Source organism: Budorcas taxicolor, chromosome 22 (assembly GCF_023091745.1).
Source record: "Budorcas taxicolor isolate Tak-1 chromosome 22, Takin1.1, whole genome shotgun sequence".
NCBI lineage: Eukaryota > Metazoa > Chordata > Mammalia > Artiodactyla > Bovidae > Budorcas > Budorcas taxicolor.
The window spans coordinates 54,770,283-54,794,834 of NC_068931.1; the positions used below are offsets into that span (position 1 = coordinate 54,770,283).

Here is a 24,552-nt window from a genome sequence, read left to right on the forward strand (position 1 = left end):
CAGTTGAGCTGTTTCAAATCCTGAAAGATGATGCTGTGAAAGTGCTGCACTCAATATGCCAGCAAATTTGGAAAACTCAGCAGTGGCCACAGGACTGCAAAAGATCAGTTTTCATTCCAATTCCAAAGAAAGGCAATGCCAAAGAATGCTGAAACTACCACACAATTGCACTCATCTCACATGCTAGTAAAGGAATGCTCAAAATTCTCCAAGCCAGACTTCAGCAATACATGAACCGTGAACTCCCTGATGTTCAAGCTGGTTTTAGAAAAGGCAGAGGAACCAGAAATCAAATTGCCAACATCTGCTGGATCATGGAAAAAGCAAGAGAGTTCCAGAAAAACATCTATTTCTGCTTTATTGACTATGCCAAAGCCTTTGACTGTGTGGATCACAATAAACTGGAAAATTCTGAAAGAGATGGGAATACCAGACCACCTGACCTGCCTCTTGAGAAATCTGTATGCAGGTCACGAAGCAACAGTTAGAACTGGACATGGAACAACAGACTGGTTTCAAATAGGAAAAGGAGTACGTCAAGGCTGTATATTGTCACCCTGCTTATTTAACTTATATGCAGAGTACATCATGAGAAGCGCTGGACTGGAAGAAACACAAGCTGGAATCAAGATTATCGGGAGAAATATCAATCACCTCAGATATGCAGATGACACCACCCTTATGGCAGAAAGTGAAGAGGAGCTAAAAAGCCTCTTGATGAAAGTGAAAGAGGAGAGTGAAAAAGTTGGCTTAAAGCTCAACATTCAGAAAACGAAGATCATGGCATCTAGTCCTAACACTTCATGGAAAATAGATGGGGAAACAGTAGAAACAGTGTCAGCCTTTATTTTTGGTGGCTCCAAAATCACTGCAGATGGTGACTGCAGCCATGAAATTAAAAGACGCTTACTCCTTGGAAGAAAAGTTATGACCAACCTAGATAGTATATTCAAAAGCAGAGACATTACTTTGTCGACTAAGGTCCGTCTAGTCAAGGCTATGGTTTTTCCTGTGGTCATGTATGCATGTGAGAGTTGGACTGTGAAGAAGGCTGAGCGCCGAAGAATTGATGCTTTTGAACTGTGTGTTGGAGAAGACTCTTGAGAGTCCCTTGGACTGCAAGGAGATCCAACCAGTCCATTCTGAAGGAGATCAGCCCTGGGATTTCTTTGGAAGGAATGATGCTGGAGCTGAAACTCCAGTACTTTGGCCACCTCATGCGAAGAGTTGACTCATTGGAAAAGACTCTGATGCTGGGAGAGATTGGTGGCAGGAGGAGAAGGGGACGACCCAGGATGAGATGGCTGGATGGCATCACGGACTCGATGGATGTGGGTCTGAGTGAACTCCGGGAGTTGGTGGTAGACAGGGAGGCCTGGCGTGCTGCGATTCATGGGGTCGCAAAGAGTCAGACACGACTGAGCAACTGAACTGAACTGAACTGAAGCTGTTTATTCTTATTCTCAAGAGATCCAAATACCATTCCAAAGTGGAGATGAAGATCGTGTGAGCAGATCCTTCCTTTATTTTATTTAACTGTACTTCCATGTTCAAAAATGAGTATGGTGGAACTCAAATAAAACTCAACAATGTCTTTTCATTTTTGAGTTTAGAATACATTATTTTCATGTAAATCATCAAGGTTGTTAGGTCAGTTAAATGGATCCATTTTAAAAACACATTTATTACAACCCAGATTTAATGCAACCCAGCATAATGGTTGGGGTCTAAGAGGAACCTAAGTGATGTCCAAGTGAAAAGTGAGATTTCCTACCACTCTGCAGATGCTTAAAGCAGAATTCATGATCCCAATATCCCTACACATGTGCCAGGAAATATATGACCAAAAATCCTCAATGTGGCATAAAGGCGGCAATAATAAAGTTAAAATAGGCAGTTTTAGCAGGGAAGTTTTTCAGAATCAAGTCCCCGCAAGGTAGACCAACAGGTAAAAGACCAATTCTTCTCAGCAAAATATTTACTCAGTGTACTGTTTCTCAGTGTCATCCACAGGGTGGCGAAGAAAGCCAACAGAAGATGTGTGTTGGTTTAAATAGCAAGAAGAGAGACATTTCTATGGTGGCAAGTATCAGAACAGCAAGTGAGCACGCAGATGTATCAGAAGCCAAATCAAAAGGTTCAAATGCTTACTCCATTGTCAGCCGTTAGAAAAATTATTTGCTCACTCACAGTATCCTCCTCTGAATCATGGGGATAATAATATGACCTATTTCAGAGGCTTGTTGGGAGGATTAAAGCAATTAATATAGGTGAAGTACTTAGAATTGTTCCTGGCATAAGGTGACTGGGCTTCCGTGGTGGCTCAGATGGTAAAGAATCTGCTTGCAATGCAGGAGACCCGGGTTTGATCCCGAGTTGGGAAGATCCCCTGGAAGAGGTCTTGGCAACTCACTCCAGTATTCTTGCCTGGAGAATCCCATGGACAGAGGAGCCTGACAGGCTACAGTCCACGGGGTCGCCAAGAGTCGGACACAACTGAAGCGAATAACAGAGGGTGACTGTGTCCTAAATGTTATAGATAACTACACCTTAAAAACTAGACAGCAGTCAAAACAAGAAGTTATGAAACTCACACATAGAGTGTGAGAAATATCAATAACCTCAGATATGCAGATAACACCACCCTTATGGCAGAAAGTGAAGAGGAGCTAAAAAGCCTCTTGATGAAAGTAACATATAGAGTTAGGCAGCACTGCAAGGATTACAGTACTTTGCTGAACTTACAAAGACATTAGATGTTTCACATTCTACTTTGAAAGGCATGAAGCATCTTTCCTGAGAAAATGCTCAGAGTTATACACCAAAGAGAGGGATCAAAAAGCCTACAGGTGATTCACCTTTGAGGATTATGAAGTTCTCCCATTATGCCTTAAGCTGAAGTGTTTTCTGCTTTCCTGAGTGTCAGTGTGTTTGCATTAAGTTAGACTTTCGTTTTACTTATATAACCACAAATTCCACCTGTAATGAATGCATGTATTGAAATACACTTTCACAAAAGCAGTAGACACATCATTCCAAGTTCATGAATTCAGATTCTTCCTCACTGCAGACAACAACCACTGTTCCTTTGAATCCACAGTATTAATAAATACCTTTTTATGCAGGTATGAACTCAGAGCATTATGTTCTATTCATCCCCCTAAACATTTTACTTAGATAATATTAATGAAGATCGAAAAGAAAATTAGTCACAAAGGCAGAATCACAAAGTGCATTTCTTTGTGCTGATATGTGAGTTGCCTCTAGTAACCAAAGATCAATCCCAAGTGAAGAACAATAACCTAAACTGTGGTGAAGCAGCCAGGATTCTCAGCTTTGGAGGGTTGCATGGGTGGGGGAATTAGTTAAAAAAACTTACTCCTTCTTCTACCCTTAATCCAATAGAAAATAACTCTCCCAACTAACCATGGGTTAGGAGATGAATTTATATCATGGTAAGATATTACTTATTATCCAAAAGTCAGCTTTAAAGTATATTATTTATTTACACACACATACACACACACACACACACACACACACCCAGAGACATTGCAGCTGTGATTCCAGAGCACCAAAACAATAAGAATATCACAATAAAGTGAGTCACATGAAATTTCTGCTTTCCCAGTGCATGTGAAAGTTATATATTACATTATACCATAGCCTGTTAAGTGTGCAATAGTATTGTCTAAAAAATATATACATACCTTAACTTAAAAACACTGTATTGTCAAAAAATGCTAACCATCATCTGACAATGCAGAGTTGCCATGAACCTTCAATTTGTCAGGAAAAAAAAAATACAGAGTGTCTGTGGAGCACAATAAAAGGAAGCATGCCTGTACGCTCTTCCTTACATTTACACACAGTCAGCCCTCTATACCTGCAGGACCCACACCAATGACTGATTGAGTCCACAGGCGTGGAAACTGTGGCATAGAGGGCAAACTGTGCTTCAGCATCTTACATACAGGACTTGACCAGCCACATCCACATGGGTTTTGGTACCTGTTGGGGCTCCTGGAACCAACCCCCATGGATACCAAGGGATGTTGCTGCTGCTAAGTCGCTTCAGTTGTGTCCAACTCTGTGCCACCCCATAAACGGCAGCCCACCAGGCTTCCCCATCCCTGGGATTCTCCAGGCAAGAACATGGCAGTGGGTTGCCATTTCCTTCTCCGATCAAGGGATGATGACTGTACATAGAAACCACTATCAAAGGGTCAAAGTAGGCAACCGTAACCGGTCCCTTAAGCAAATATTTGCAAAAAATAAAAATAAAAAAGATTCAGTTTTTTTTTAAGTGTAAGCAAAATTCATCTTCCATCATGGGAGGGCATCCAGTCTCTTGAATATATATTTCCTTTGTTTGATTTTATGAAACATCTTCCTGCAAAGCTATTGATGTATACATTGACTACCATACAACAAATTCCATTAAATACTGGCATTGAACCATTTTAATATGTGTTTAGACTGTTTCAAGGAACAAATAAGACCCAAGTAGTCATCTTTCTCATTCAGATCTCCAGCCAGCCAATTCACTTCCGTAGTCTCACCAACATCAAATATGGGGTTGTGCCTTCAGTCTTCAGTTCACTGTAGAAAAGACCACACAATTATCAAAACCGGGCACATAAAACTTTATTGTTACAGTTGGAGTATCACCACCGTTACCATCACCACTGCTGCTGTACTGCCAAGGCTCTGTTAATTGCTTCAGCCTGAGAAATGATGGTTAATTGATTGATTCTAGTTCCCCATGAGACACAGCAGAAAGCATGTTATGGAAGCCTTGTTGTTGTTTAGTTGCTGACTTGTGTCTGACTCTTTGTGACTCCACAGACTGCAGCCCGCCAGGCTCCTCTGTCCATGGGATTTCCCAGGCAAGAGTATTGGAGTGGGTTGCCATGCCCTCCTCCAGGGAATCTCCCAACCCAGGGACCAACCCACATCTCTTGCATTGCAGGTGGATTTTTTACCACTGATCCACTAGGGAAGCCCTTCGGAAGCATTACCTTATGTAAATTCATCCAGCTGTAAGAGGACAGGGCGAGGAAGAGGGAGAGTGTATTTGCCCTTCTACTCAGTGAAGACGTGCACCAGAGTGACTCGAGATGGCACACATAAATCAACCGTTCCCTCAGAATGTTTTAGTTCTGTGGGTTTATCATAGCTTAAACTTCTCAGTGTGTGAATCTAGTTTAATATATATATACAAATATATGTACATATTTATATGCACACACATTGATATCTGTGTGCACACGTATACATATATATATATATTCATGCATATTTTATTGTTGCTCTTTTGCTATTTTCAAACAACCTGATCTTTAATATCCAGAAGACCATTCCTCTGGTGTTCAGTTTGAGAAACATCTATATGTTTTAATGCTTGAAAAAAATTCCTTGTTTTCTGTACTTATTGAAAAATAACATAGAACTCTATTTCATAAGTGATTTAAAAGATTTGCCAAGATACATTTTAAATGTATGTGATTCTTTTTTTCCTTGCAAGAATGGCCACTTTTATATTCCAGTTCCTCCCTAAAGTTATAATTCCATTTTATTTTGGTGACTCTAGATTTACCAAACCATACTACCACTTACATTCTCAAATAACCAATTGGTCAGATTTGATTTTGCAAATATGAGAGCTACCATTATAGATATATCATTACTATTGGAACTTCATAAAAAATCATAAACCAAAGGACATATTCAGTCCAGTTTCCCTGCTTCAATTAGGAGATTTTCCCATTTCGCCTTTCCCAAGTTATAGGAGGAAAAAAGTCTTTAAAACTACCTTTATTAATTAACTGAAGCTAAAGAATTGGCCATAAGAAGTCATTGTCTCAAATTCATCCTCCTTGTACCAGCCCGAGTCTCAACACTCAATACAGTCAATACAGAGACCACTTGTTGCTCCCTCCTCTGTTCCACTCTTGATTCCATTCTCTGCAGGGTCAGAACAGCTGAGACTGGCACGATGCTTCACGACTCCAAGAGAAGGTGCCCAGGAAGGGAGCTAAAGTTGACCATCCTCCCTTCCCTTGCAAAGTCTGGCTTGCTGTTTTCTTTAAGATTTTTTTTATATGGACCATTTAAAAAGTCTTTATTGAATTTGTTCCAATATTGCTTCTCTCCTTTTTTGTTTTGGTTTTTTGGCCATGATGTATACAGTATCTTAGCTTCTCAAGCAGGGATAGAACCTGCATCCCCTCTGTTGGAAGGTGAAGTCTTAACCACAAAACCAGCAGGGAAGTCACCACGTTTGCCTTTCTAGTCTAAACTCTTCATCTCTTCCCCTCATGAAGTGACTCAATTTTTTTTTTTCATTGCTTCTAAAATGTAGGCATTTCACCTAATATTACACTTCTTAGGCTTAATTTTTCTTTATTAGATGTTGCAGGGCTACTGGCCAAAAAAGTTAATAACTTAGCATCTAGGGGCCCAGAGATTTTAGAAAGCTTGATCCCTAACGGCTCCATCTCTAGTCCCTAATTACATACATCATTAGCAAAGTGAAGCATGGTTGCAGGGTGTTTTGAAAAGGGCGATGGATCTGCCTGAATTCCTAGACTGATGCTAATCATAGGGGACCTGATTTCTTCATGTCAGGCACTGTGCAGAAGAGAGTTTCAGAAAATGGGTTTCTGCCCTAGAGAGACCAGACGGGGAAATTTAAAAGCTGCCAGAACAGGAAGTTTTTAATCACTTTCAAAATGATTCATGTAATTACAGACTATGTTTTCTTTTAAGTGATAATTTCATGGAGTATTATGGAAATGAGATTTGAACTCAGAAGTCTTTTTTTTCCACCGACCTGTCACTTCAGATTGTGTCAACCTTAGAAAGTGATTTGATGGTTTCAGCTATCATTTCCATTGCTTTAGGGGTCATTATCACTGCTTCATTCACTCATTACTAGGTAGTTATTAAAGACACTTGTCCTTAACAATACAGGAAATAAAGTGGAAAATAAAGAACTATTCTTGCCCTCTTGACATTTACAATCTCTTTGATTTGAGATACAGACATGGAAATTTCACTAAATATACACTTTTTATGATTAAAATGCCTATCAATGGCACAGAAAATACAAGCGATGGAGGGACAAGAATGGTAGAGGGGGTAATCTGTACTGTTTGGAGTAAGTGTTGAAGCCAAGACTGGGCTTGCTTTATACCAAAGAGGAAGGAAAAGATATCTAAACTTATTCATTCATTTACTCTTAACGTAAGTATTCATGCATCAGATTTCAGGGATTCAGTCAGTGGTAAGCAAGATCAATACAGTTTCCGTTCTCAAAGAACTGGGAGACAGACAGGAAACACAGGATTACATAAGTATTCACGGATTGGATTCTTACTCAAGTGGGATGAATGTCAAACATGTTCGACAGGGGTCACAAAGTCAGAAGGTGGTGGGAGAAGAAAGGCCTTACCTTGTAGAGACAGCCTTAGATACCTTCGTCCTAGGAGTTTCAGGCCAGAGCGCCACCTTGGTTTTTAGTTCTTCGTTCTAAAAATTGAAAAAAAAAAAAAAAAAAATGTGCAGCGATCACACAGGCAGCACCTTTACTGGTCCCACGCTCAGTAATCTTGGTTGACCCACCACCTACATCCCTTCTTAGCAGTCAATCTGCTGTTCCAGTCATTCTGTTAGAACACAGGACATAAGCTTGTTGAGAGTCCCTAAATATCACTTCCAAAAACACACACCTTGAAAAATGCCTCATTTACCAAGGGATTCAAATTTAGTATTTTGGCTTAGCTTCTGAAATTCAGCAGCTGAACTGTTTCATTTTACAGTTTCTTTTATATGGACAGATGCAAAGAACTTCATGAAAGAACTTTATTAAAGAACCTTTTGAAAGATATTCACAATATTGATTACATATTTGTCTTTCTGGTGCAATCTCTTGATTAGAAACTCCATGAACACAGACAGGCACCATCTGTTCTTTCAGTTCATGGAAGCCTTAGTCTCAATTTTCTCATCGAAGCCTCTGTTTCTTCCTCTCTATACTAGCGCTAAATGATACACAGCCTGTCTATCTTATATAAGGTGGAAGAAACGTAGCATATGATCATATTTCAAATCTGGATGTGCCCTTGGACTTCCTTGGGTTTACCTGGACCTATAAGACAAGGTGAAATGGGCGAGGTGGAAAAAAGGGATAGAAAAAGGATGGAGGCACAGTTTTGAAAGCATAAGCCTGAGATCAACAGTTTTAACATCCCCTGGGAACCTATTAGGACTGCACATCCTCAATTCCCAACCAAGCCATTGAATCGGAAACCCAGGGTGGCCAAGTGATAGGTTTTAAGATACCTGCTCACATAGGAGAGCCTCCTGGACTGAAGGAGTGGTTTTCAGTGTTGGTTGTATATTAGGATTACCTGGGAGATTTACAACCTACTGATGCCTGGGTCCTACATCCAAAGTTTCTGTTTTATTTGGTTGCAGTCAGTGTTCTGGAGGTCTCAAAACTCCACAGGTGATACTCATGTGCAGTTAAGATGAAGACCCACTGAACTAAGGAAAGCCAAGACAAGATATGAACTTGGCACATTCTCATCCCTCAGCATCTACATGGAATAACAATGAAAAGATGGAGCAAAATTCTTCCTACATGAATCATTTCACTGTGATATTTCAAGAGTTAAGTGCCTAAATCTCACCCAGGAAAGGTATTTCGAATTTGACAAACTGATGATAAAGGTGTTCCTTGTATAATGGAGATAAATTGAATATACATTCCAAACAAGTGCCTGCATTTATCAGGGCCAAGTTCAAGACTGAGAAAAACTCCTTTCTGTACAATACTTTATAAGTCATGAAGTACAACTTGAAACTCAATATCATGATGACAACAAGCACTGGAATAAAAATATTGCTGTGGCTGGACAAGTATGTAGAAATTATTGGGTGTTTTCCCAAACAAACTCCTACTTTCTCAAGTTGTTAGGTTCCAAAAAATACACAAGTGTAAGTGTTATCAATTTAGACTGTCTTTATTTTCACATATTTCAACTTCTGTGGTGATTTATTTCATCAAATAGAATTAGCTCTTTAATTTTTATTCATGGACTTTCATATGCTTTAATTATATCCTTAGTTTACAAAATTATAAATTAATGGCCAGAGTAAGTCCACCATTATTGAGTCTACCCAAGGATAGTTCACTGAAACAATTTTCCAGAAGAACTGAATTTTTGCATACTTAAACTGCTAGCAAAACAGTCTTGGAAGTAAATTAAATTTTAGGGATGTGGTGATTACATAAAGTAGGATACTCTTCAAAGTCTAGAAAATGGAGTAATTTCTTAAGATGCATCTCCGTATGAGCAGGTCATTAGTGAAGACGTTAGAAATGCATGAAATGTAAGATAAACTTCAGAGCTGTAAATTAAGATGATGAAGACATGCCAAGTAGAAAGAAAAGTAAATAATTTTGGCAGAGTTAAGCAGAAATTTCCTGTTGAGACTTAAAAGAGGTTTAAAATCCTCAAAGACTGAAATGAAAAAAGAGAGCAGATTTAGATGAGTGAATTTTTATTCCCCTTGTGGAGGGAGAAAAAAAATCCTTGCTAGGTTAGAAAAAAATATTTGTTTTCATGATTCAAAACTCTAGAAAATATTAAAAATATTAATGTAATAGCTGTGACAATGGCTCAAATACATATAAATGGCCCTGAAAACTTAACATTATTACTATTCATTTCTAAGCATATATGCTAAGTGTATAGAAATAAATATTTCTAAATTCATATACCTATGTGTATATTGACACACATGCCTATTTGCACACACACACACACACACTTATTTGATCACCCAGATAAGTAGATAGTGGGGGAAGAAAAGCATGTGCTTCAAGCCAGGAAGACTTGAATGCAGCTGAGTCATTTTGAACAAGTGTCTTAATTTCTCTGAATCTCAGTTTATTCCCTTAGGGAATGTAGTAATTAATAACTTTCACCCAAAGTAGCTTTGAGGATTAAACAAAATGAAATATGCAGCATGCCTTCAAAGAGACACGTGTGTTGATTATGGATAAGAAAAAGATGCTGTCTCTATGGTTTAGAAAGTTGACATCTTTAAAAGGATTGTTCAGCTCTGGTGATCAATTTTTCATAAACAGAATCAGCTCACACTGTTATTTCAAAATAGGTCATGATCTTAAGTTTGTAATGCAAGACAGGACACCCCTTCACATGTCACTTCAGTTTAAGATCTTCATAACGAAGTACTGACCAGGGCTAGACTAGAAACAGGCTCACTCCAGCTCAAGCACTCACTCTATTCAGGTACCTAGTTCAAGACCACAGGCTCAGAGACACCCTTCCTGACTCCCATCACTTTGTAACTGTCGTATTGTTTTGCTCTTCTTGGAGCAGTTACCCCTCCCTAATTAAGCTGTGCTTTATTTGTTCATGTATTTATTGTACACATCTTCAATAAAATAAAGCTAGATGAGATCAGGACAGTCTGTCCTGTTTATACCATATATCTACCTCTTGGAACATTTCCTGGTACATCATAAACACACAAAACTACTTGCTGAATAAATAAATTAATGTGGCTTGGATGAGTTTTATTAAAGCTGAAATGGGCATTATAACATTCCCTGCAGGGCAGGAAACTATTTACCTGCTGAAGATAATACATTTCAAAATCACAAAGACATTCATCAATACCACTATAATTTGAAGACTTTTTATGTAAAAAAGTGTTAAAAAATAGTAGTTTGACTCAGCTTCATACAGAGAATCTTAGGCAGTACTGAGAGATGCTGTCTCATCACTGTGGAGTTTTCTTAGAGAAGAGGCTATAGGAATGGCAGCCTTGTATAGACGGACTGCACGCAACCAAGAAGTTTCATGAAGGGAATGCAATCTGTTGCTTCCTCCTATTACACTGAATGACTAGTCAGCAATTATTTGCTAAATTTGAGGATATGGAAGCAATACAATGGGAACAATACATTTTTCTGGTTTGACTATTACACCAAAAGGCCAATTGGCCTTAGTAGTGTATGGATTGCCAGGTTACTTAGGACAATAAAATTAGCTTTGGGGATGATGCAAATAGAGACACAACTAAAGAACATTAGATTGACTTAGAAGCAGTAGCACCACTGATGCCCTGACTCTGTGAAGAGGGCTGGCACTTCATTAGGGATGACCAGCACCTAACACCATAATGAAAGATCAAAGAAAGACAACAACCTCTCCAGCTGAAAGGTACTACAGATTATGATGGGATTCCCGGGTAGCTGAAATGGTAAAAGTCTACCTGCAATGCAGGAGACCTAGCTTTGATCCCTGAGCTGGGAAGATACCCTGGAGAAGGAAATGGCCACCCACTCCAGTATTGTTGCCTGGAAAATCCCGTGGATGGAGGAGCCTGGCAGGCTACAGTCCATGGGGTCGCAAGGAGTCAGCGACGACTCAGTCGTGTCTGACATCATAGACTATGACAGATTATGATAATTAAAGCAGAAGGAGCCAAACAGGCAGACACACCACTGGAACGGATTCCCAGAATAGAAATTTAGCCTAGGATACACAGGCGTTTCAACTTAATGAAGGAAGGCCAGACTGCTCAATAGGGAAATGACTAAAACATTAGATCCCTACCTCACACCTGACCGCTTTGAAGTACAGATAAACTTGGATCGGAGGGAGAATCCCAGCTCAAAATGGGAAACTGAACACTTGTGTTTTTCATCTCAACTTTCTTAGATTTCATTAAAACAACAGCAAAGGATTTTTAAATATTGAAATCCCTTAAAAATAAAGAGGATAAAAAAGAGGGCTATTAGCAGGTCAGAAATGTCAGAACTGAAAGACTGAAAGCATGCTGAAGGTGCAGCTGTGGCCGCTGAAGCAGATGTCTGATCCAGCAGACACAGAAAATTGGAGCACATATCAACAATCTTCAAGATGGATCTGGTCTTTGAGTTACCAATTCTGTTTCTAAAATTTTATCTTCAGGAAGGAAGCAATTATACAAATAATCAGTAAAATACTTGTACAAGTACATTGAGTTCATTGCTGTTTACAAAAGCTATCCTGGAAAGCAATCCAACAGTAGGGATGAAGTTAATTAGATTATTTCATAACAGTACAGTGGAAACTTTGGTACAGTGGAAACATTAAAAGGATAATGTTAATTTAATTTGACTGGTAAGCAAAGACCTTCTTGTTATACCGTAGAATGGCCTAAAGGCCTTTCATGATCTAACCCCTTAGATTAGAAGCACCCACAATGGCCTCCTGTCTGGCTACCTGACATGCCCTACCACCCAATTCCCACAAAGTTCACGCTGAAATTCATTTTTCTAGAGAGAGTCCTCCCACCCACCAATCTAAATGGCCCACATACACTCCTCCACCCGGTGTCATTGCCCAGAGCATCTTATCCTTTTCCTGCAGAACCTTTCCATGGTACTGTTAGTTACATGTTAATGTACTTCTGTCTGTCCCCTTCACTAGATAGTACATTCCAGAGAGCAAGGCTCATGTCTATTTTGTTTAACACTGTTTTCCCAAACTTAGTGCCAACACCACAGTACCCACTCAATAAGACTTTACAGACTTAATTACAGAATTAACAACATGGAAAAAGTTGATGAAACAAAAGTTTACAATAAAATGGTGCCATATATAGTCTGTATTTTAATATATGCACACAAGTATGTAACAGGCACAAAATTCCTACAGAAATAGAGATATACGTAACCGTGCTGAATAACTGCCCATGGGCAGTATATTTGAGTGATTTACTTGTTATATTTGCTTATCTGTCTTTCCTACTTTGTACAGGATGGATGAACATATGTTAGTTCTGTAAAAAGAGAAAAATAGTTATTAAAATAGGTTAAGAGAAAATCCTTTATAAATAACATTTGCCAAAGGCTACTATGTAAGAAAAGCTGTGAGAAAATGCCTTCAGAGACATTTCTTCGGAGGAAGAGGCTCTAATGTGACCTGAATCACATTACCGGATGTAAACCGACAAGCGGTTAAGGGTGCTTGAGTGGACATCGATCTGAGCCAACTATTCTAGAATCACTACATTTTTCAGCTCCACAGAGCTATAAGCCTCAAGCAAACGGTCCCTGATAACCTAGATTAGGTGAGAATCTAAGGAAAACCCAAGATTCCATGAGCTTACCCTCTAGAATAAAGATAACAGTGGTCCTCTAGGAAGGCAGAAATGGCAAGACAGGGAGATGGCTACAAGACCTACGGTGCAAAATATTTACGGCCTCTCTATGTTATGATGACTTTTTTCCTTCTGTTTGAGGAAAGCAGAACGGATGTGAAGGTGGGAGGAATGGTAAGGCGTGTGCTGGGAGTCGGATCGCCGCGCTCCTCTCTGGCCTGTCCGGGGGAGCAGCGCAGCTCCAAAAGAGGAGGAGATTTCCACGGAAGGCAGAGCATCTCTGTCTTTCACGGAATAGCACAGCATGACACACAGAGGGTCCACAATACCGAGGGACGGAGTAGAAAAGGTGAGTAGGCCCAGGCGGCCCGTGAAGAGTCACTCAGCAGAGACAGGAGGGCTGACACTGCGCACCAAGCAAAGCTGGGCGGGAGGCACAGGCGTCCTCAAGCACTCCAATGACCACGAGGCTTTGCTGTGCTTCCTGCGAGCGGAGGGGCAGCGGGGGAACACCACCAGCCTAGGGCTGCAGCTGAATGCCTAAAAAGGGCTTCCCCATCAAGAGGGGACGCAGTGAAGTTGCTCAGTCGTGTCTGACTCTGCGATCCCATGGACTGTAGCCTACCAGGCTCCTCCATCCATGGGATTTCCCAGGCTAGAATACTGGAGTGGGTTGCTATTTCCTTCTCCAGGGGATCTTCCCGACTCAGGGATCAGACCCGGGTCTCCCGCATTGCAGGCAGACGCTTTACCGTCTGAGCCACCAGGGAAGCCAGCCCAAGACGGGATGAGTGGGCAGAAAATCACAGTGTATCACAGTCAATTATAGATTCATGATTAGTTTTAAAACACTGAAACATAAGTAAATTTCTATTAGGTTGAAGTCAGTGAGCCCTGAGGCAAAGCTTGCATGCCCTGATGGATGTGGATGAAGAAAGAGGAGGAGAGAAGACATCTCAGGATGTGGGGAAAGAAGGAGACAGCAAACCTGGCTCTCTGGCTGAGCTGATCTCACACAAGAGGAGCCTTGACGAAGCTTCTAATTCAAGTCTACATGGAGAGATAGTACCACTGATCTCCCCAAGAGAGAAAGGATTTCTGAAAATCTGAATGAACCTTGAACAATGACTTAATATTGATGTGTGTTCAATCACTCAGTCGTGTCCGACTCTGCAACCCCAGGGACTGTAACCCCCCAGGCTCGTCCGTCCATGGGATTTTCCAAGCAAGAATACTGGAGTGGGTTGCCATTTCCTTCTCCAGAGGATCTTCCAAACCTAGGGATTGAACCTGGGTCTCCTGCATTGCAGGCAGATTCCTTACCATCTGAGCCACCAGGAAAGCCTGTAGTATTGATAATAAATAATTATTAAGAGTACCTCCCCGGCAAAGCTCTAATTCTTATGCATAGAAGGTGTACACACATTCACAAAAAGACACTCATAGACAGACACAGACACCTGCATTCACACATAGACACAGACAATCACAGTCACACAGACAATCACACAGTCACACACAACCACACAGACACACACATTCACATACAGACATACTTGGACATAGTGTCACACCGGTACACCATCACACAAGGAACTCACACACAGGCATGTCACATACACACAGAGGACACAGTCATATACAGACTCACAGATACACTGAACATACACATACTCACATTCACACTGAAATATACAATAGAGGCCCTCCTTACCTGGGCTTCCAGTATGTTAACTTTTTCTTGCAGATCTTCAATTTTCTTATCTTGTTCTTTTAAGTTATTTTTTAAGGCCTCTATCTAAGAATTGAGAAATAGAAATGAAAAAATCTTGCCAGACAATGGAGAATAGTTCCTTAAGTTAGAAATTGTGCAGGTTTCTGTGGTCAAATAATGTTTATCAAATAAACAAAATTAAATCCCGAGCATTAGCAGACTCAGCAGGCTACATAAAATAGCAGGACAAATTGGCACCTGGGGACAAGAAAGCACACAGCTGGTGCGATTAAACATTTTAATCTTTAGAAAACCCGTTTAAGCCAAGCTCAGCAGGATGCATCCTGTAGGAAGCAACCCGGGTCCTTGTCTGTGACTCAATCCCATAATGCTTTCCTCCTGCAGAAGCAGAGGCCAGTGGACATGGCAGAAAGCCACAGCCTGGCACAGGGCGACTCCCTGCAGCAGAGATCTGGTCAACCAGAAGCATGTTAAGGTAAGCCCACTTTGCTTTGGAGGAACATCTGCTAAGAGGCAACGTGGGGGTGATGGGGAGGTGGGGTGATGAATTCCAGGATGATGCCGTGAGAGAGGAAGCATGTGGATTCCAAAGCCACTTCTGCCATTTAACTACTGTGGACTTCAGCCTTCTCATCTGTAAAATAGGATGCCCCCTCCATCCTCCCTGGCTCTCAAATTGTCACAACTCAACTCTCTGGCCTTTTGGTGAGATCTAGCCAACCAAGTACAAATGCTGCAATTGTGTTAGAAAGGCATTTGCGTTATTTGGAAGGACTCCATTTAGAAATGAATATTGTATAGCAAACAAAAATGAAGGTCTGGTTTTAAGTCTAAAGCAAATTCCCAAATCAGATCAATATAAATATTGACATAAATTGACTGTGCAATTCACCATCCATCTGGCTGCCATCACAATGACCTCTTTCACCTGCTGAGATGTTTCCAGTGAAGAAGGGCCAGAACACATCCCTGTGCTAACACACCCCCTATGTAAATTAACCGTTTTTCATGAAATAATGAAAACAGATCATTTCTTCCCTAAGAAGGCTGAATCTCTTAATCTAAAAAATCTTCTAAAGAACAGTGTACATTACCTGGCTCAGAACACTGTAAAAAAAAAAAAAAATCACTGAAACCTCTAAAGAGTAAATATAATTTCCCAAATATGTTCACTGAGAACATCACAGGTGTGGGCAAAGGGACAAAAGAGGACACTGAAAAGAGAGCCATGTCTCATGGGAATAAAAAGGAAATGTCAGTGGGGAGAAGGATCTCAGTTGCAGAGTCCAGACAAGGCGCGTGTATTTGGTCTTCTCACTGTAAACATACCATCTGCCAGAGAAACACACTTGATTAACCTGACCTCCTGGATGACACTGCGCAGGTTCTGATGCTGGGAGTGAATCACAAACTGCAGATGTGAGATCTGCTCCTGGAGGAGGGAAATCTCCTTTTGAAGATCCTGGCAACTAGAAATGCAAAGGAAAAAAGAAAGATTTGGTAATGCATTATACCGCTATTTTTACAGCTGTGCCACCTAGCTCTCCTCCTACACTACTCTCCTACTGGGCAACGTGCGTGTAGGATGCCTTACGCCAAACAAGACACATGAAGACAAACAGCCACGAAGCAGCCTCTGATTAGCTCAGACATGAACTTGAATGTGAAGATCAGTTCATGTCAAAAGCTCCTCTGGGGCCACCTGTGACTTCCCTCCTTCCAGCAGGTAGCTGAGTCAAGTTGGACTGAGCCAGATGAAGCACTTACGTAACTAATCTGTCTCACCTGTGAGAGCACCCGTAGGCCTAGCAGCCATAACAGACAGATAATTACTGGGATAGTAGGATTAGAACACAGGGCCAGGAATTTTCATATATATCAGAAACCAGTTTTCAGGGATACAGGGTTTAATATATGTAGTGAATTGCCTGTGTTTGCCTTTTAGGGGAGGAGGAGGAGTTACTTGTTTTTGTTAGTTTAACTACCTGTAAATAAGGCAAGAAAAAAAATTAAATTCTGGCTAATATTTTGAGTGCATATCAACCTTGGTGAAGAAAGATGAGTGAAGTTTGAATTTAGATTATTCATCCTTTCCCAAAGCTCCATTTAGGTAGCTGGTATTGATTATACAGCTTTGACTATTTCTCTTCTTTTCACTATTATGAGAGTTTGAGGCAAAACGCCTTGTGGCAAGACCACCAAACTTGGGAGCATTGTGACTTTGGAATCACACTATCTTTCTAAGCCTCAGTACAACAGATATAATAATCCTTACCTTTACAGCACTATAAGATTGCATGGTACACTTTAAGAGGTAAAGTGAATGTACTTTTGGAAAATGAGTTTTTACACAGTACTATTTTATTTTAGCTTATTATGGCTTTACAATTAGTAGCCAAGATCCAAGGCAATCACAATTCTGACTTTTTATAGTCTACAAATATCACAAAGGTCATGGAAATTCATGTGACACTACAGAACTTGTTTTTATTTTTAAAAAAGAGTTTCCATTGTTTTACATCCTGTGCTAAAACATTGCTTCTCAAACTTAATACGTATTAGAAGATCTTATTAAATTGTCAAGAATCTTACTAAATGCATACTTTGATCCAACAAGCTGGAGTAGGGTCTGAGCATCTGCAGTCCCAGCATGCTCTAGGTGTTCCAGTGATTCTGATGGTCCCTGAGCCAGCCTTTGAGTGCTCTGAGTAGGCTAGTACTAGAAACTACGGTTCACCCAATAATGTTTAATATATAATAAAGTTGCTTAAAACCAAGTAGCTTTCATGCAACTTGCAATATTTAAGACAATCTTAATTTTCCGCTTGTTCAGTCTTGTTTAAGAGAGTTTTAAAAAGAGTTTGTTTTACTGTAGAAAAAAATTGCTTTAGAAAAAACTATAGTAATGTTTGCACAAGTACAAATGATGTATAAAGATAGCCATCATTATTTATCCTAAGGAATGAAATAATTTCTACTAAAAGTTCTGTACAATTACATACCATATATATGTCATAAAATATACATAAAATATAGTTTATTATTGTCCACAACTTTAAAAATGGAAACAATCTAAATGTTCATCTACAGAAGACTGATAAAACTAATTATGCTATAACCACACCACTTTTATTTTACATTTACGTATATACAGCAGAGATAGACCAACAGACAAATTATATCAAAGATGATGTTACAGAATATTATTTAAAAAAAGATGGTATTTTCAACAAATGATATTGTGATAAACTGGATACTCACAGGAAAAAAAGAAAAAGATTAATCCTAACCTCACCTCATCAGAAAGTGAAGAAGAACTAAAGAGCCTCTTGATGAAAGTGAAAGAGGAGAGTGAAAAAGTTGGCTTAAAGCTCAATATTCAGAAAACGAAGATCATGGCATCCGGTCCCATTGCTTCATGGCAAATAGATGGGGAAACAGTAGAAACAGTGCCTGACTTTATTTTGGGGGGATCCAAAATCACTGCAGATGGTGATTGTAGCCATGAAATTAAAAGACGCTTACTCCTTGGAAGGAAAGTTATGACCAACCTAGACAGCATATTCAAAAGCAGAGACATTACTTTGTCAACAAAGGTCTATCTAGTCAAGGCTATGGTTTTTCCAGTGGTCATGTATGGATGTGAGAGTTGGACTATAAAGAAAGCTGAGGGCCGAAGAATTGATGCTTTTGAACTGTGGTGTTGTCGAAGACTCTTGAGAGTCCCTTGGACTGCAAGGAGATCCAACCAGTCCATCCTAAAGGAAATCATTCCTGGCTGTTCACTGGAAGGACTGATGTTGAAGCTGAAACTCCAATATTTTGGCCACCTGATGCAAAGAGCTGACTCATTGGAAAAGACCCTGATGTTGGGAAAGATTGAAGGCAGAAGGAGAGGGGGACGACAGAGGACGAGATGGTTGGATGGCATCACCAACTCAATGGACATGAGTTTGGGTAAACTCTGAGAGTTGGTGATAGACAGGGAGGCCTGGTGTGCTGCAGTTCATGGGGTTGCAAAGAGTCGGACACAACTGAGTGACTGAACTGAACTGAACACCTCATCAAAAAAAAAATTCTATGTAAGATAAAACTGGGGACCCCCAAAATTTAAGAAGATAATATAGAAGAGTATTTTAATGAATTTGGAATAGAGAAAGATTGTTAAAATCCTGGATTGGCAAAAAAGTTCATTTGGGTTTTTCCATATGAACTTTTTGGCCAACCCAACAGGACTCAGAACAGTATTAACTGCAAAGGAAAAGACTAATAAGTTTGACTAGACAAAAACTTAAAACCACTGATCATCAAATGAAAGTTAATCAGATAGCCTCAGAATCTCAGTAACATAAATGACTAATAAAGGCACTGTATCCAGAATATATAAAGAGCATCTATAAATCAAGGGCACGGGAACTCAGCAGAAAAATTAGAAAGTGACTTGAAGCACTTCACAAAAAGGATGAGGTGTTGATTTATGGATCAAAGAGGCACAGAAGGCAAACAGAAATCTGGCCAATAGCTGGTGCTAAGGTTCAAAACTGCTCCAGAGAGAAGAGGGAAAAAGAGAAAAGAAAAGAGGGAAAGAGCAGTCAGACTCAGGACTTTCCTGGGGGACAACGAGAAAGAACTTGGATGCTTTGCACAGCCAGGCTGGCTTTAAAAATTCATAAAATATGAAAATACTGTATATTAGTAAAGGTAAGTATTCAAAATGGTCTGATTTTGTCTTATGATGACCCAGAACTTGAGGACCAAATGCGAAAAGTGTTTAGAAGGATGGGGGTAGGTAGATATGCTCCCAAAAATATAAAACTCGGGAACTTTCCCTGTGTATTTCACAAGAATATTACTATTAAGCTCATCATAGATAAATAAAAATAAAAAATGGGTCTTAAGATGGAAGAAAAGTGTTTCTGGAAGCACTCTTGAAACCGTAGAGCTTTCAGAATTATCTGCATCATACACTAGAACAGTGATTAAAGGACGTTGCAGAAAAAAATCTCCCTTAAGCTTCTTCAGTAAATATAAAACCCAGTCATCCATTTAAGGTCTTTAAATGTGAGAATATACTAAATAAGCCACCATTTGAGCTCCCTTTAATCACTGTTATTTATCTTTCAGTTGAAGCACTCAGTCTTAATATTAAGATGTACTAAAGCAAAATATCAAGAAGAAATCTAACATAGACCAGGCCTAGGAAAGGAGGACAAATGTCTGTATCCAGGATTTATGCTGCCTCCCAATGACTCAATATAAATACAAACTCAGTATTGAAATTATTGAAAAACTTCCAGGAAGATTCAAAAGATGTGGTTTTTCCCCATTCTTCCCAGTAAGTACAATCCCAAACCTGAACATTATATATAAACAAAAGCAAGAAGAAAGATAGGGCTTCCCAGGTGGCTCAGTGGTAAAGAATCTGCCAGCAGGATACAGAATGCTTGGGGCTGGTGCACTGGGATGACCCAGAGGGATGGTATGGGGAGGGAGGTAGGAGGGGGGTTCAGGATTGGGAACACGTGTACACCCGTGGAAGATTCCTGTTGATGTATGGCAAAACCAATACAATATTGTAAAGTAAAAAAAAAATTTTTTTAACTGAAATTAAAAAAAAGAGAAAAAAAAAAAACAACAAAAAAAAATGGAATGGGGATCCTGCAGGCTGGCCTCTTACTCCTCAGGCTCCTATCCCTTTCCAGATCCTGCCTCCTCCTTCTCCAATGGTGCTTTAATAAACACAGTTTCTGGGGGAAAAAAATGAAACAAAAAAACAAAAAACCTAGTGGAAACTTTCTATGTATCTACATAAACTTGTACAGCTTAATCAGAGTATCACACTCCTTGGTCTTCACCTGGAATTAAACAAAATAAAGCTGATAATACTGAAAAAAGAAAAAGAATCTGCCTGCAATGCAGGAGCCACAGGAGACACACGTTCAATTCCTGGGTCAGGAAGATCCCCTGGAGGAGGAAATGACAACCCACTCCAGCCTTCTTGCTGGGACAATCCCATGGACAGAGCAGCCTGGCGGGCTACAGTCCCTGGAGTTGCATACAGCTGGACACAACTGAGCACGTGTGTATGTAAGAAAGATGGAGAGAAAAGGGAAGACCGGTGCGGGACCCTGGGATCCAGGGAACAACGTGAGGATGAGTTCCCAAGGCTTTCTCTTTGAAGATCCCAGACTTGGAGCTGAGAAAGTCCACAGCCTGGGAATGGCAATGGCAGCAGACTAAAAAGCCCCAATTAAAAGAGAGGAAAATCTTGGCTCTATCCTGATGAAAAAGGGAACTGAGGATGCTCCCTCAATTTACCATGGAGAGAGAGCAAAGCGCCATTTCTGGTCTTCTTCATGATAGATTCCTTACTGTGCAAGAAAGGAAGTTAACCCTCTCTTTAACCTGCAGAAACGTGAAAACACACAGTTTTGCCTTTAGTAACATGGGATGACTGTACAATAAGCACCAGGCGAGAAGCAAACCCTCAGTCTCCCTGTCAGCCGATGTCTGCCACAGATTTGGTCAAAGGAAATTGAGTTTATGGAGGACGGTCTCTCCATCCAATTGTCAGAATACTTTAAATCTATTCAGGAGTTAACTTCCACCATCCGAGGTAGCATTATTGAACCTTCTCATAGACTTCTCCCTGTGAGTATGGCTTTGATCGAATTATTCTCTGCCATCATGCTATCTGTTTTAAAAGCATTTTGTGAGGTACAGCATCTGTGTTTACTGTAAGGATTCAGTTGAACACACTGTTCATGGTGCTTTCTATGAGCTAATCCTAGAAATTGTTCTCTGTTCTCTTATAGACATATTTGCTTAAAAAGAGACTTCTCCCAAAGGACTGGTTGGTTTTAGTCACATGGACATGGTGAATCATAAAACTAATCACAGTTTCCTCACTGGGTTGGCTGCTAGAAAGTTTAAACTTTGTGAAGAGGTTTATAGCGCTTGACGGTACACATTTTGGGGACTAACCCCATTATCTCCTGCTCTTCTCTCTCCCTGATTTCCTCATCTAATTTACTTTCAGTTAAAGGATTGTTATGTTATGTAGTTTTTGTACACAGTCTTACATTTCTTAGAATTCAGGGGACATAAATATATAATTACAAAGAGTATGAAGAGCATGATAGTGGCCACATTTACACAGGCTCAGAATATAACACTTTTAAATCCTCGTACAGCACGTAAAGGTCCATCTAGTCAAAGGGATGGTTTCTCCAGTGGTCATGTACGGATGTGAGAGTTGGACTATAAAGAAAGCTGAGTGCCGAAGAACTGATGCTTTTGAACTGTGATGTTGGAAAAGATTCTAAAGAGTCCCTTGGACTTCAAGGAGATCCAACCAGTCTAGTCTGAAGGAAATCAGTCCTGAATATTCACTGGAAGGACAGATGCTGAAGCTGAAACTCCAATACTTTGTCCACCTCATGCAAAGAACCAATTCACTGGAAAAGACCCTGATGCTGGGAAAGATTAAAGGCTGGAGGAGAAGGGTCAGAGGATGAGATGGTTGGATGGCATTACTGACTCAATGGACATGAGTTTGGGCAAACTCCAGGAAATGGTGATGGATGAGGAAGCCTGACGTGATACAGCCCATGGGGGTCACAAAGAGTTGGACATGACTGAGCAACTGAACTGAAAGAACATTTATTACCAGAGATTAATCCATTATGATATTTAGTGGAATGAAAATTCCAGAGGACATATAAAGAGCTGGGTGCTAAGATACAAGCAGAATGCAGGGAAAGTGGCAACTCAAATTACGTTGCATATATCAAGATGCTGCTGCTTCTGGGCACCTGTCACATATGCAAACATTGGGAACATGAATAATCCAACATGGAGTTCCCACTGGAGAGAGAAGATGGTGAGATTGGTGGCATCCTGGAGCTTCTCTGAAACTGTGAAAGAATCACACTAGAACCTACAGGGACTCAGGTTTCCTGCTGTTTAGGATCTGATGTTTCTTCGGACCTTTATGGAGGCCATCACGAAATGAGAATCCTCAATAGAAGAGAAGATCACAACTGGAAGAACAGGAGAGGCCAGGTCCTTACCTTTCCCAGGTCAGATCACGGCGAAAGAATGAGCTAAGATGTGGGTATAGCTCTGCTCACATTTCAACCAAACTCAGGAATTTCTATTGCTGGTCAAAATCTTCCCTGTTGTCATTTTCCGTGATGGCACTAAGTGGGGTGGGGAGGCTTAAAAGAACCCTCAAAACTACTGTTAGAAACAAAAGTATGCTTTAACACTCAACCACGGGACTTCCCTGATGATCCAGCGTTTAAGACTCTGCCTTGCAAGGCATGGGATGCGTATTCAATGTCTGGTCTGGAAACTAACATCCCACATGCATCTAACCAAGGCTGTGCGCCCCAGTGAATGGTCTGGCACGATGCAACGAAGATTCTGGGTGCTGCCACCAAGACCCAAGTAAATAAATTTGCTTAAAAATATGTAACCACATCTTCAAGATACCCTGTTTCCTCCTCTAACAAATGTGCTGTCCCTGAGCAGCTTCTGTAGATACGGAGAAGCCAACACACTCTTTATCTTTACAAACTCCAAACGTATTTCCCTGAAGGATACCTCTAAAATGGGCCTGTGTGCTTGTCTGAGATGTCACAGGGCAGAGAGAAAAGCTGGAAAACTGCCTTCTGCTTACAGCCACACAGAGGACCCAGGAAACCAGTCTGAGAGAAGGTCTCTGGAGATTCCTGAGAAAGTCAGTTCTTCTCTATGGAAGAAGGAGCCACAGGGTTTGCTATGGCAATACCAGAGCCTAACTCCCAGCCCTACAAGTGCTGGAAGGCGGAGTAATCTTGACACATCAAGCAACCAATTGGAAGCTCTGTTTATTTCTGGAAGGAAAATGGAAAGATTAAATAAGTGACTGAGGCTACTCTAAAAACTGAAAGGCACACCCACGTGTCAGTGAGTACTGACAGTAGTAGAAATATGGGGTCAACCTTGTTTTTAAGATGCTTCTGCCAAATCTTTTACCTCTTGTTAAAAGTAATTGTGAGGATTAGCTTAATATAATGATATATACATATCCACATAAGGCTGAGCGCCAAAGAATTGATGCTTTTGAATTGCACTGCTGGAGAAGACTCTTGAGAGTCCCTTGGACCAAGGAGATCAAATCAGTCAATCCTAAAGGAAATCAGTCCTGAATATGCATTGGAAGGACTGATACTGAAGCTGAAGCTTCAGTACTTTGGCCACCTGATGTGAAGAACTGACTCATTGGAAAAGACCCTGATGTTGGAAAGATTGAAGGCAGGAGGAGAAGGGGGCAACAGAAGATGAGATAGTTGGATGGCATCACTAGCTCAATCAATGCACATGAATTTGAGCAAACTCCGGGAGGTAGTGAAGGACAGGGAAGTCTGGTGTGCAGCAATCCATGGAGTTGCAGAGAGTCAGACATGACTTCTCTCTTTTTCTAAAAAGAAAAAGCTTTTTCTTCTGAATTATAAAAGCTTAAAAGTTATCATCCTCTGAGATGCTTTCTAACATTAGAAATGCCAAGTTACAATATATTATGTCTTTTATCTCTTTATCAAAATGATAGAATGAAGCTCACTGCAATTCAGGAAAGTCATGGC

At 40.4% G+C, this 24,552-nt stretch overlaps 1 protein-coding gene across 1 annotated transcript in view; it reads right to left on the reverse strand.

The window, feature by feature from the left end:
- Positions 1-4,506: 4,506 nt before the first annotated feature.
- The window catches only part of CCDC68 (coiled-coil domain containing 68), a 58,604-nt gene continuing 38,558 nt past the window's right edge, over positions 4,507-24,552 (reverse strand). Inside the window, exons 8-11 of the mRNA XM_052660537.1 lie at positions 16,287-16,392; positions 14,903-14,986; positions 7,457-7,533; positions 4,507-4,602 (exon numbers count right to left, since the gene is read on the reverse strand). Of these exons, the coding sequence (XP_052516497.1) occupies positions 4,545-4,602; positions 7,457-7,533; positions 14,903-14,986; positions 16,287-16,392 (325 nt within the window). The 3' untranslated portion in view covers positions 4,507-4,544. The remainder of the gene's footprint in view (positions 4,603-7,456; positions 7,534-14,902; positions 14,987-16,286; positions 16,393-24,552) is intronic.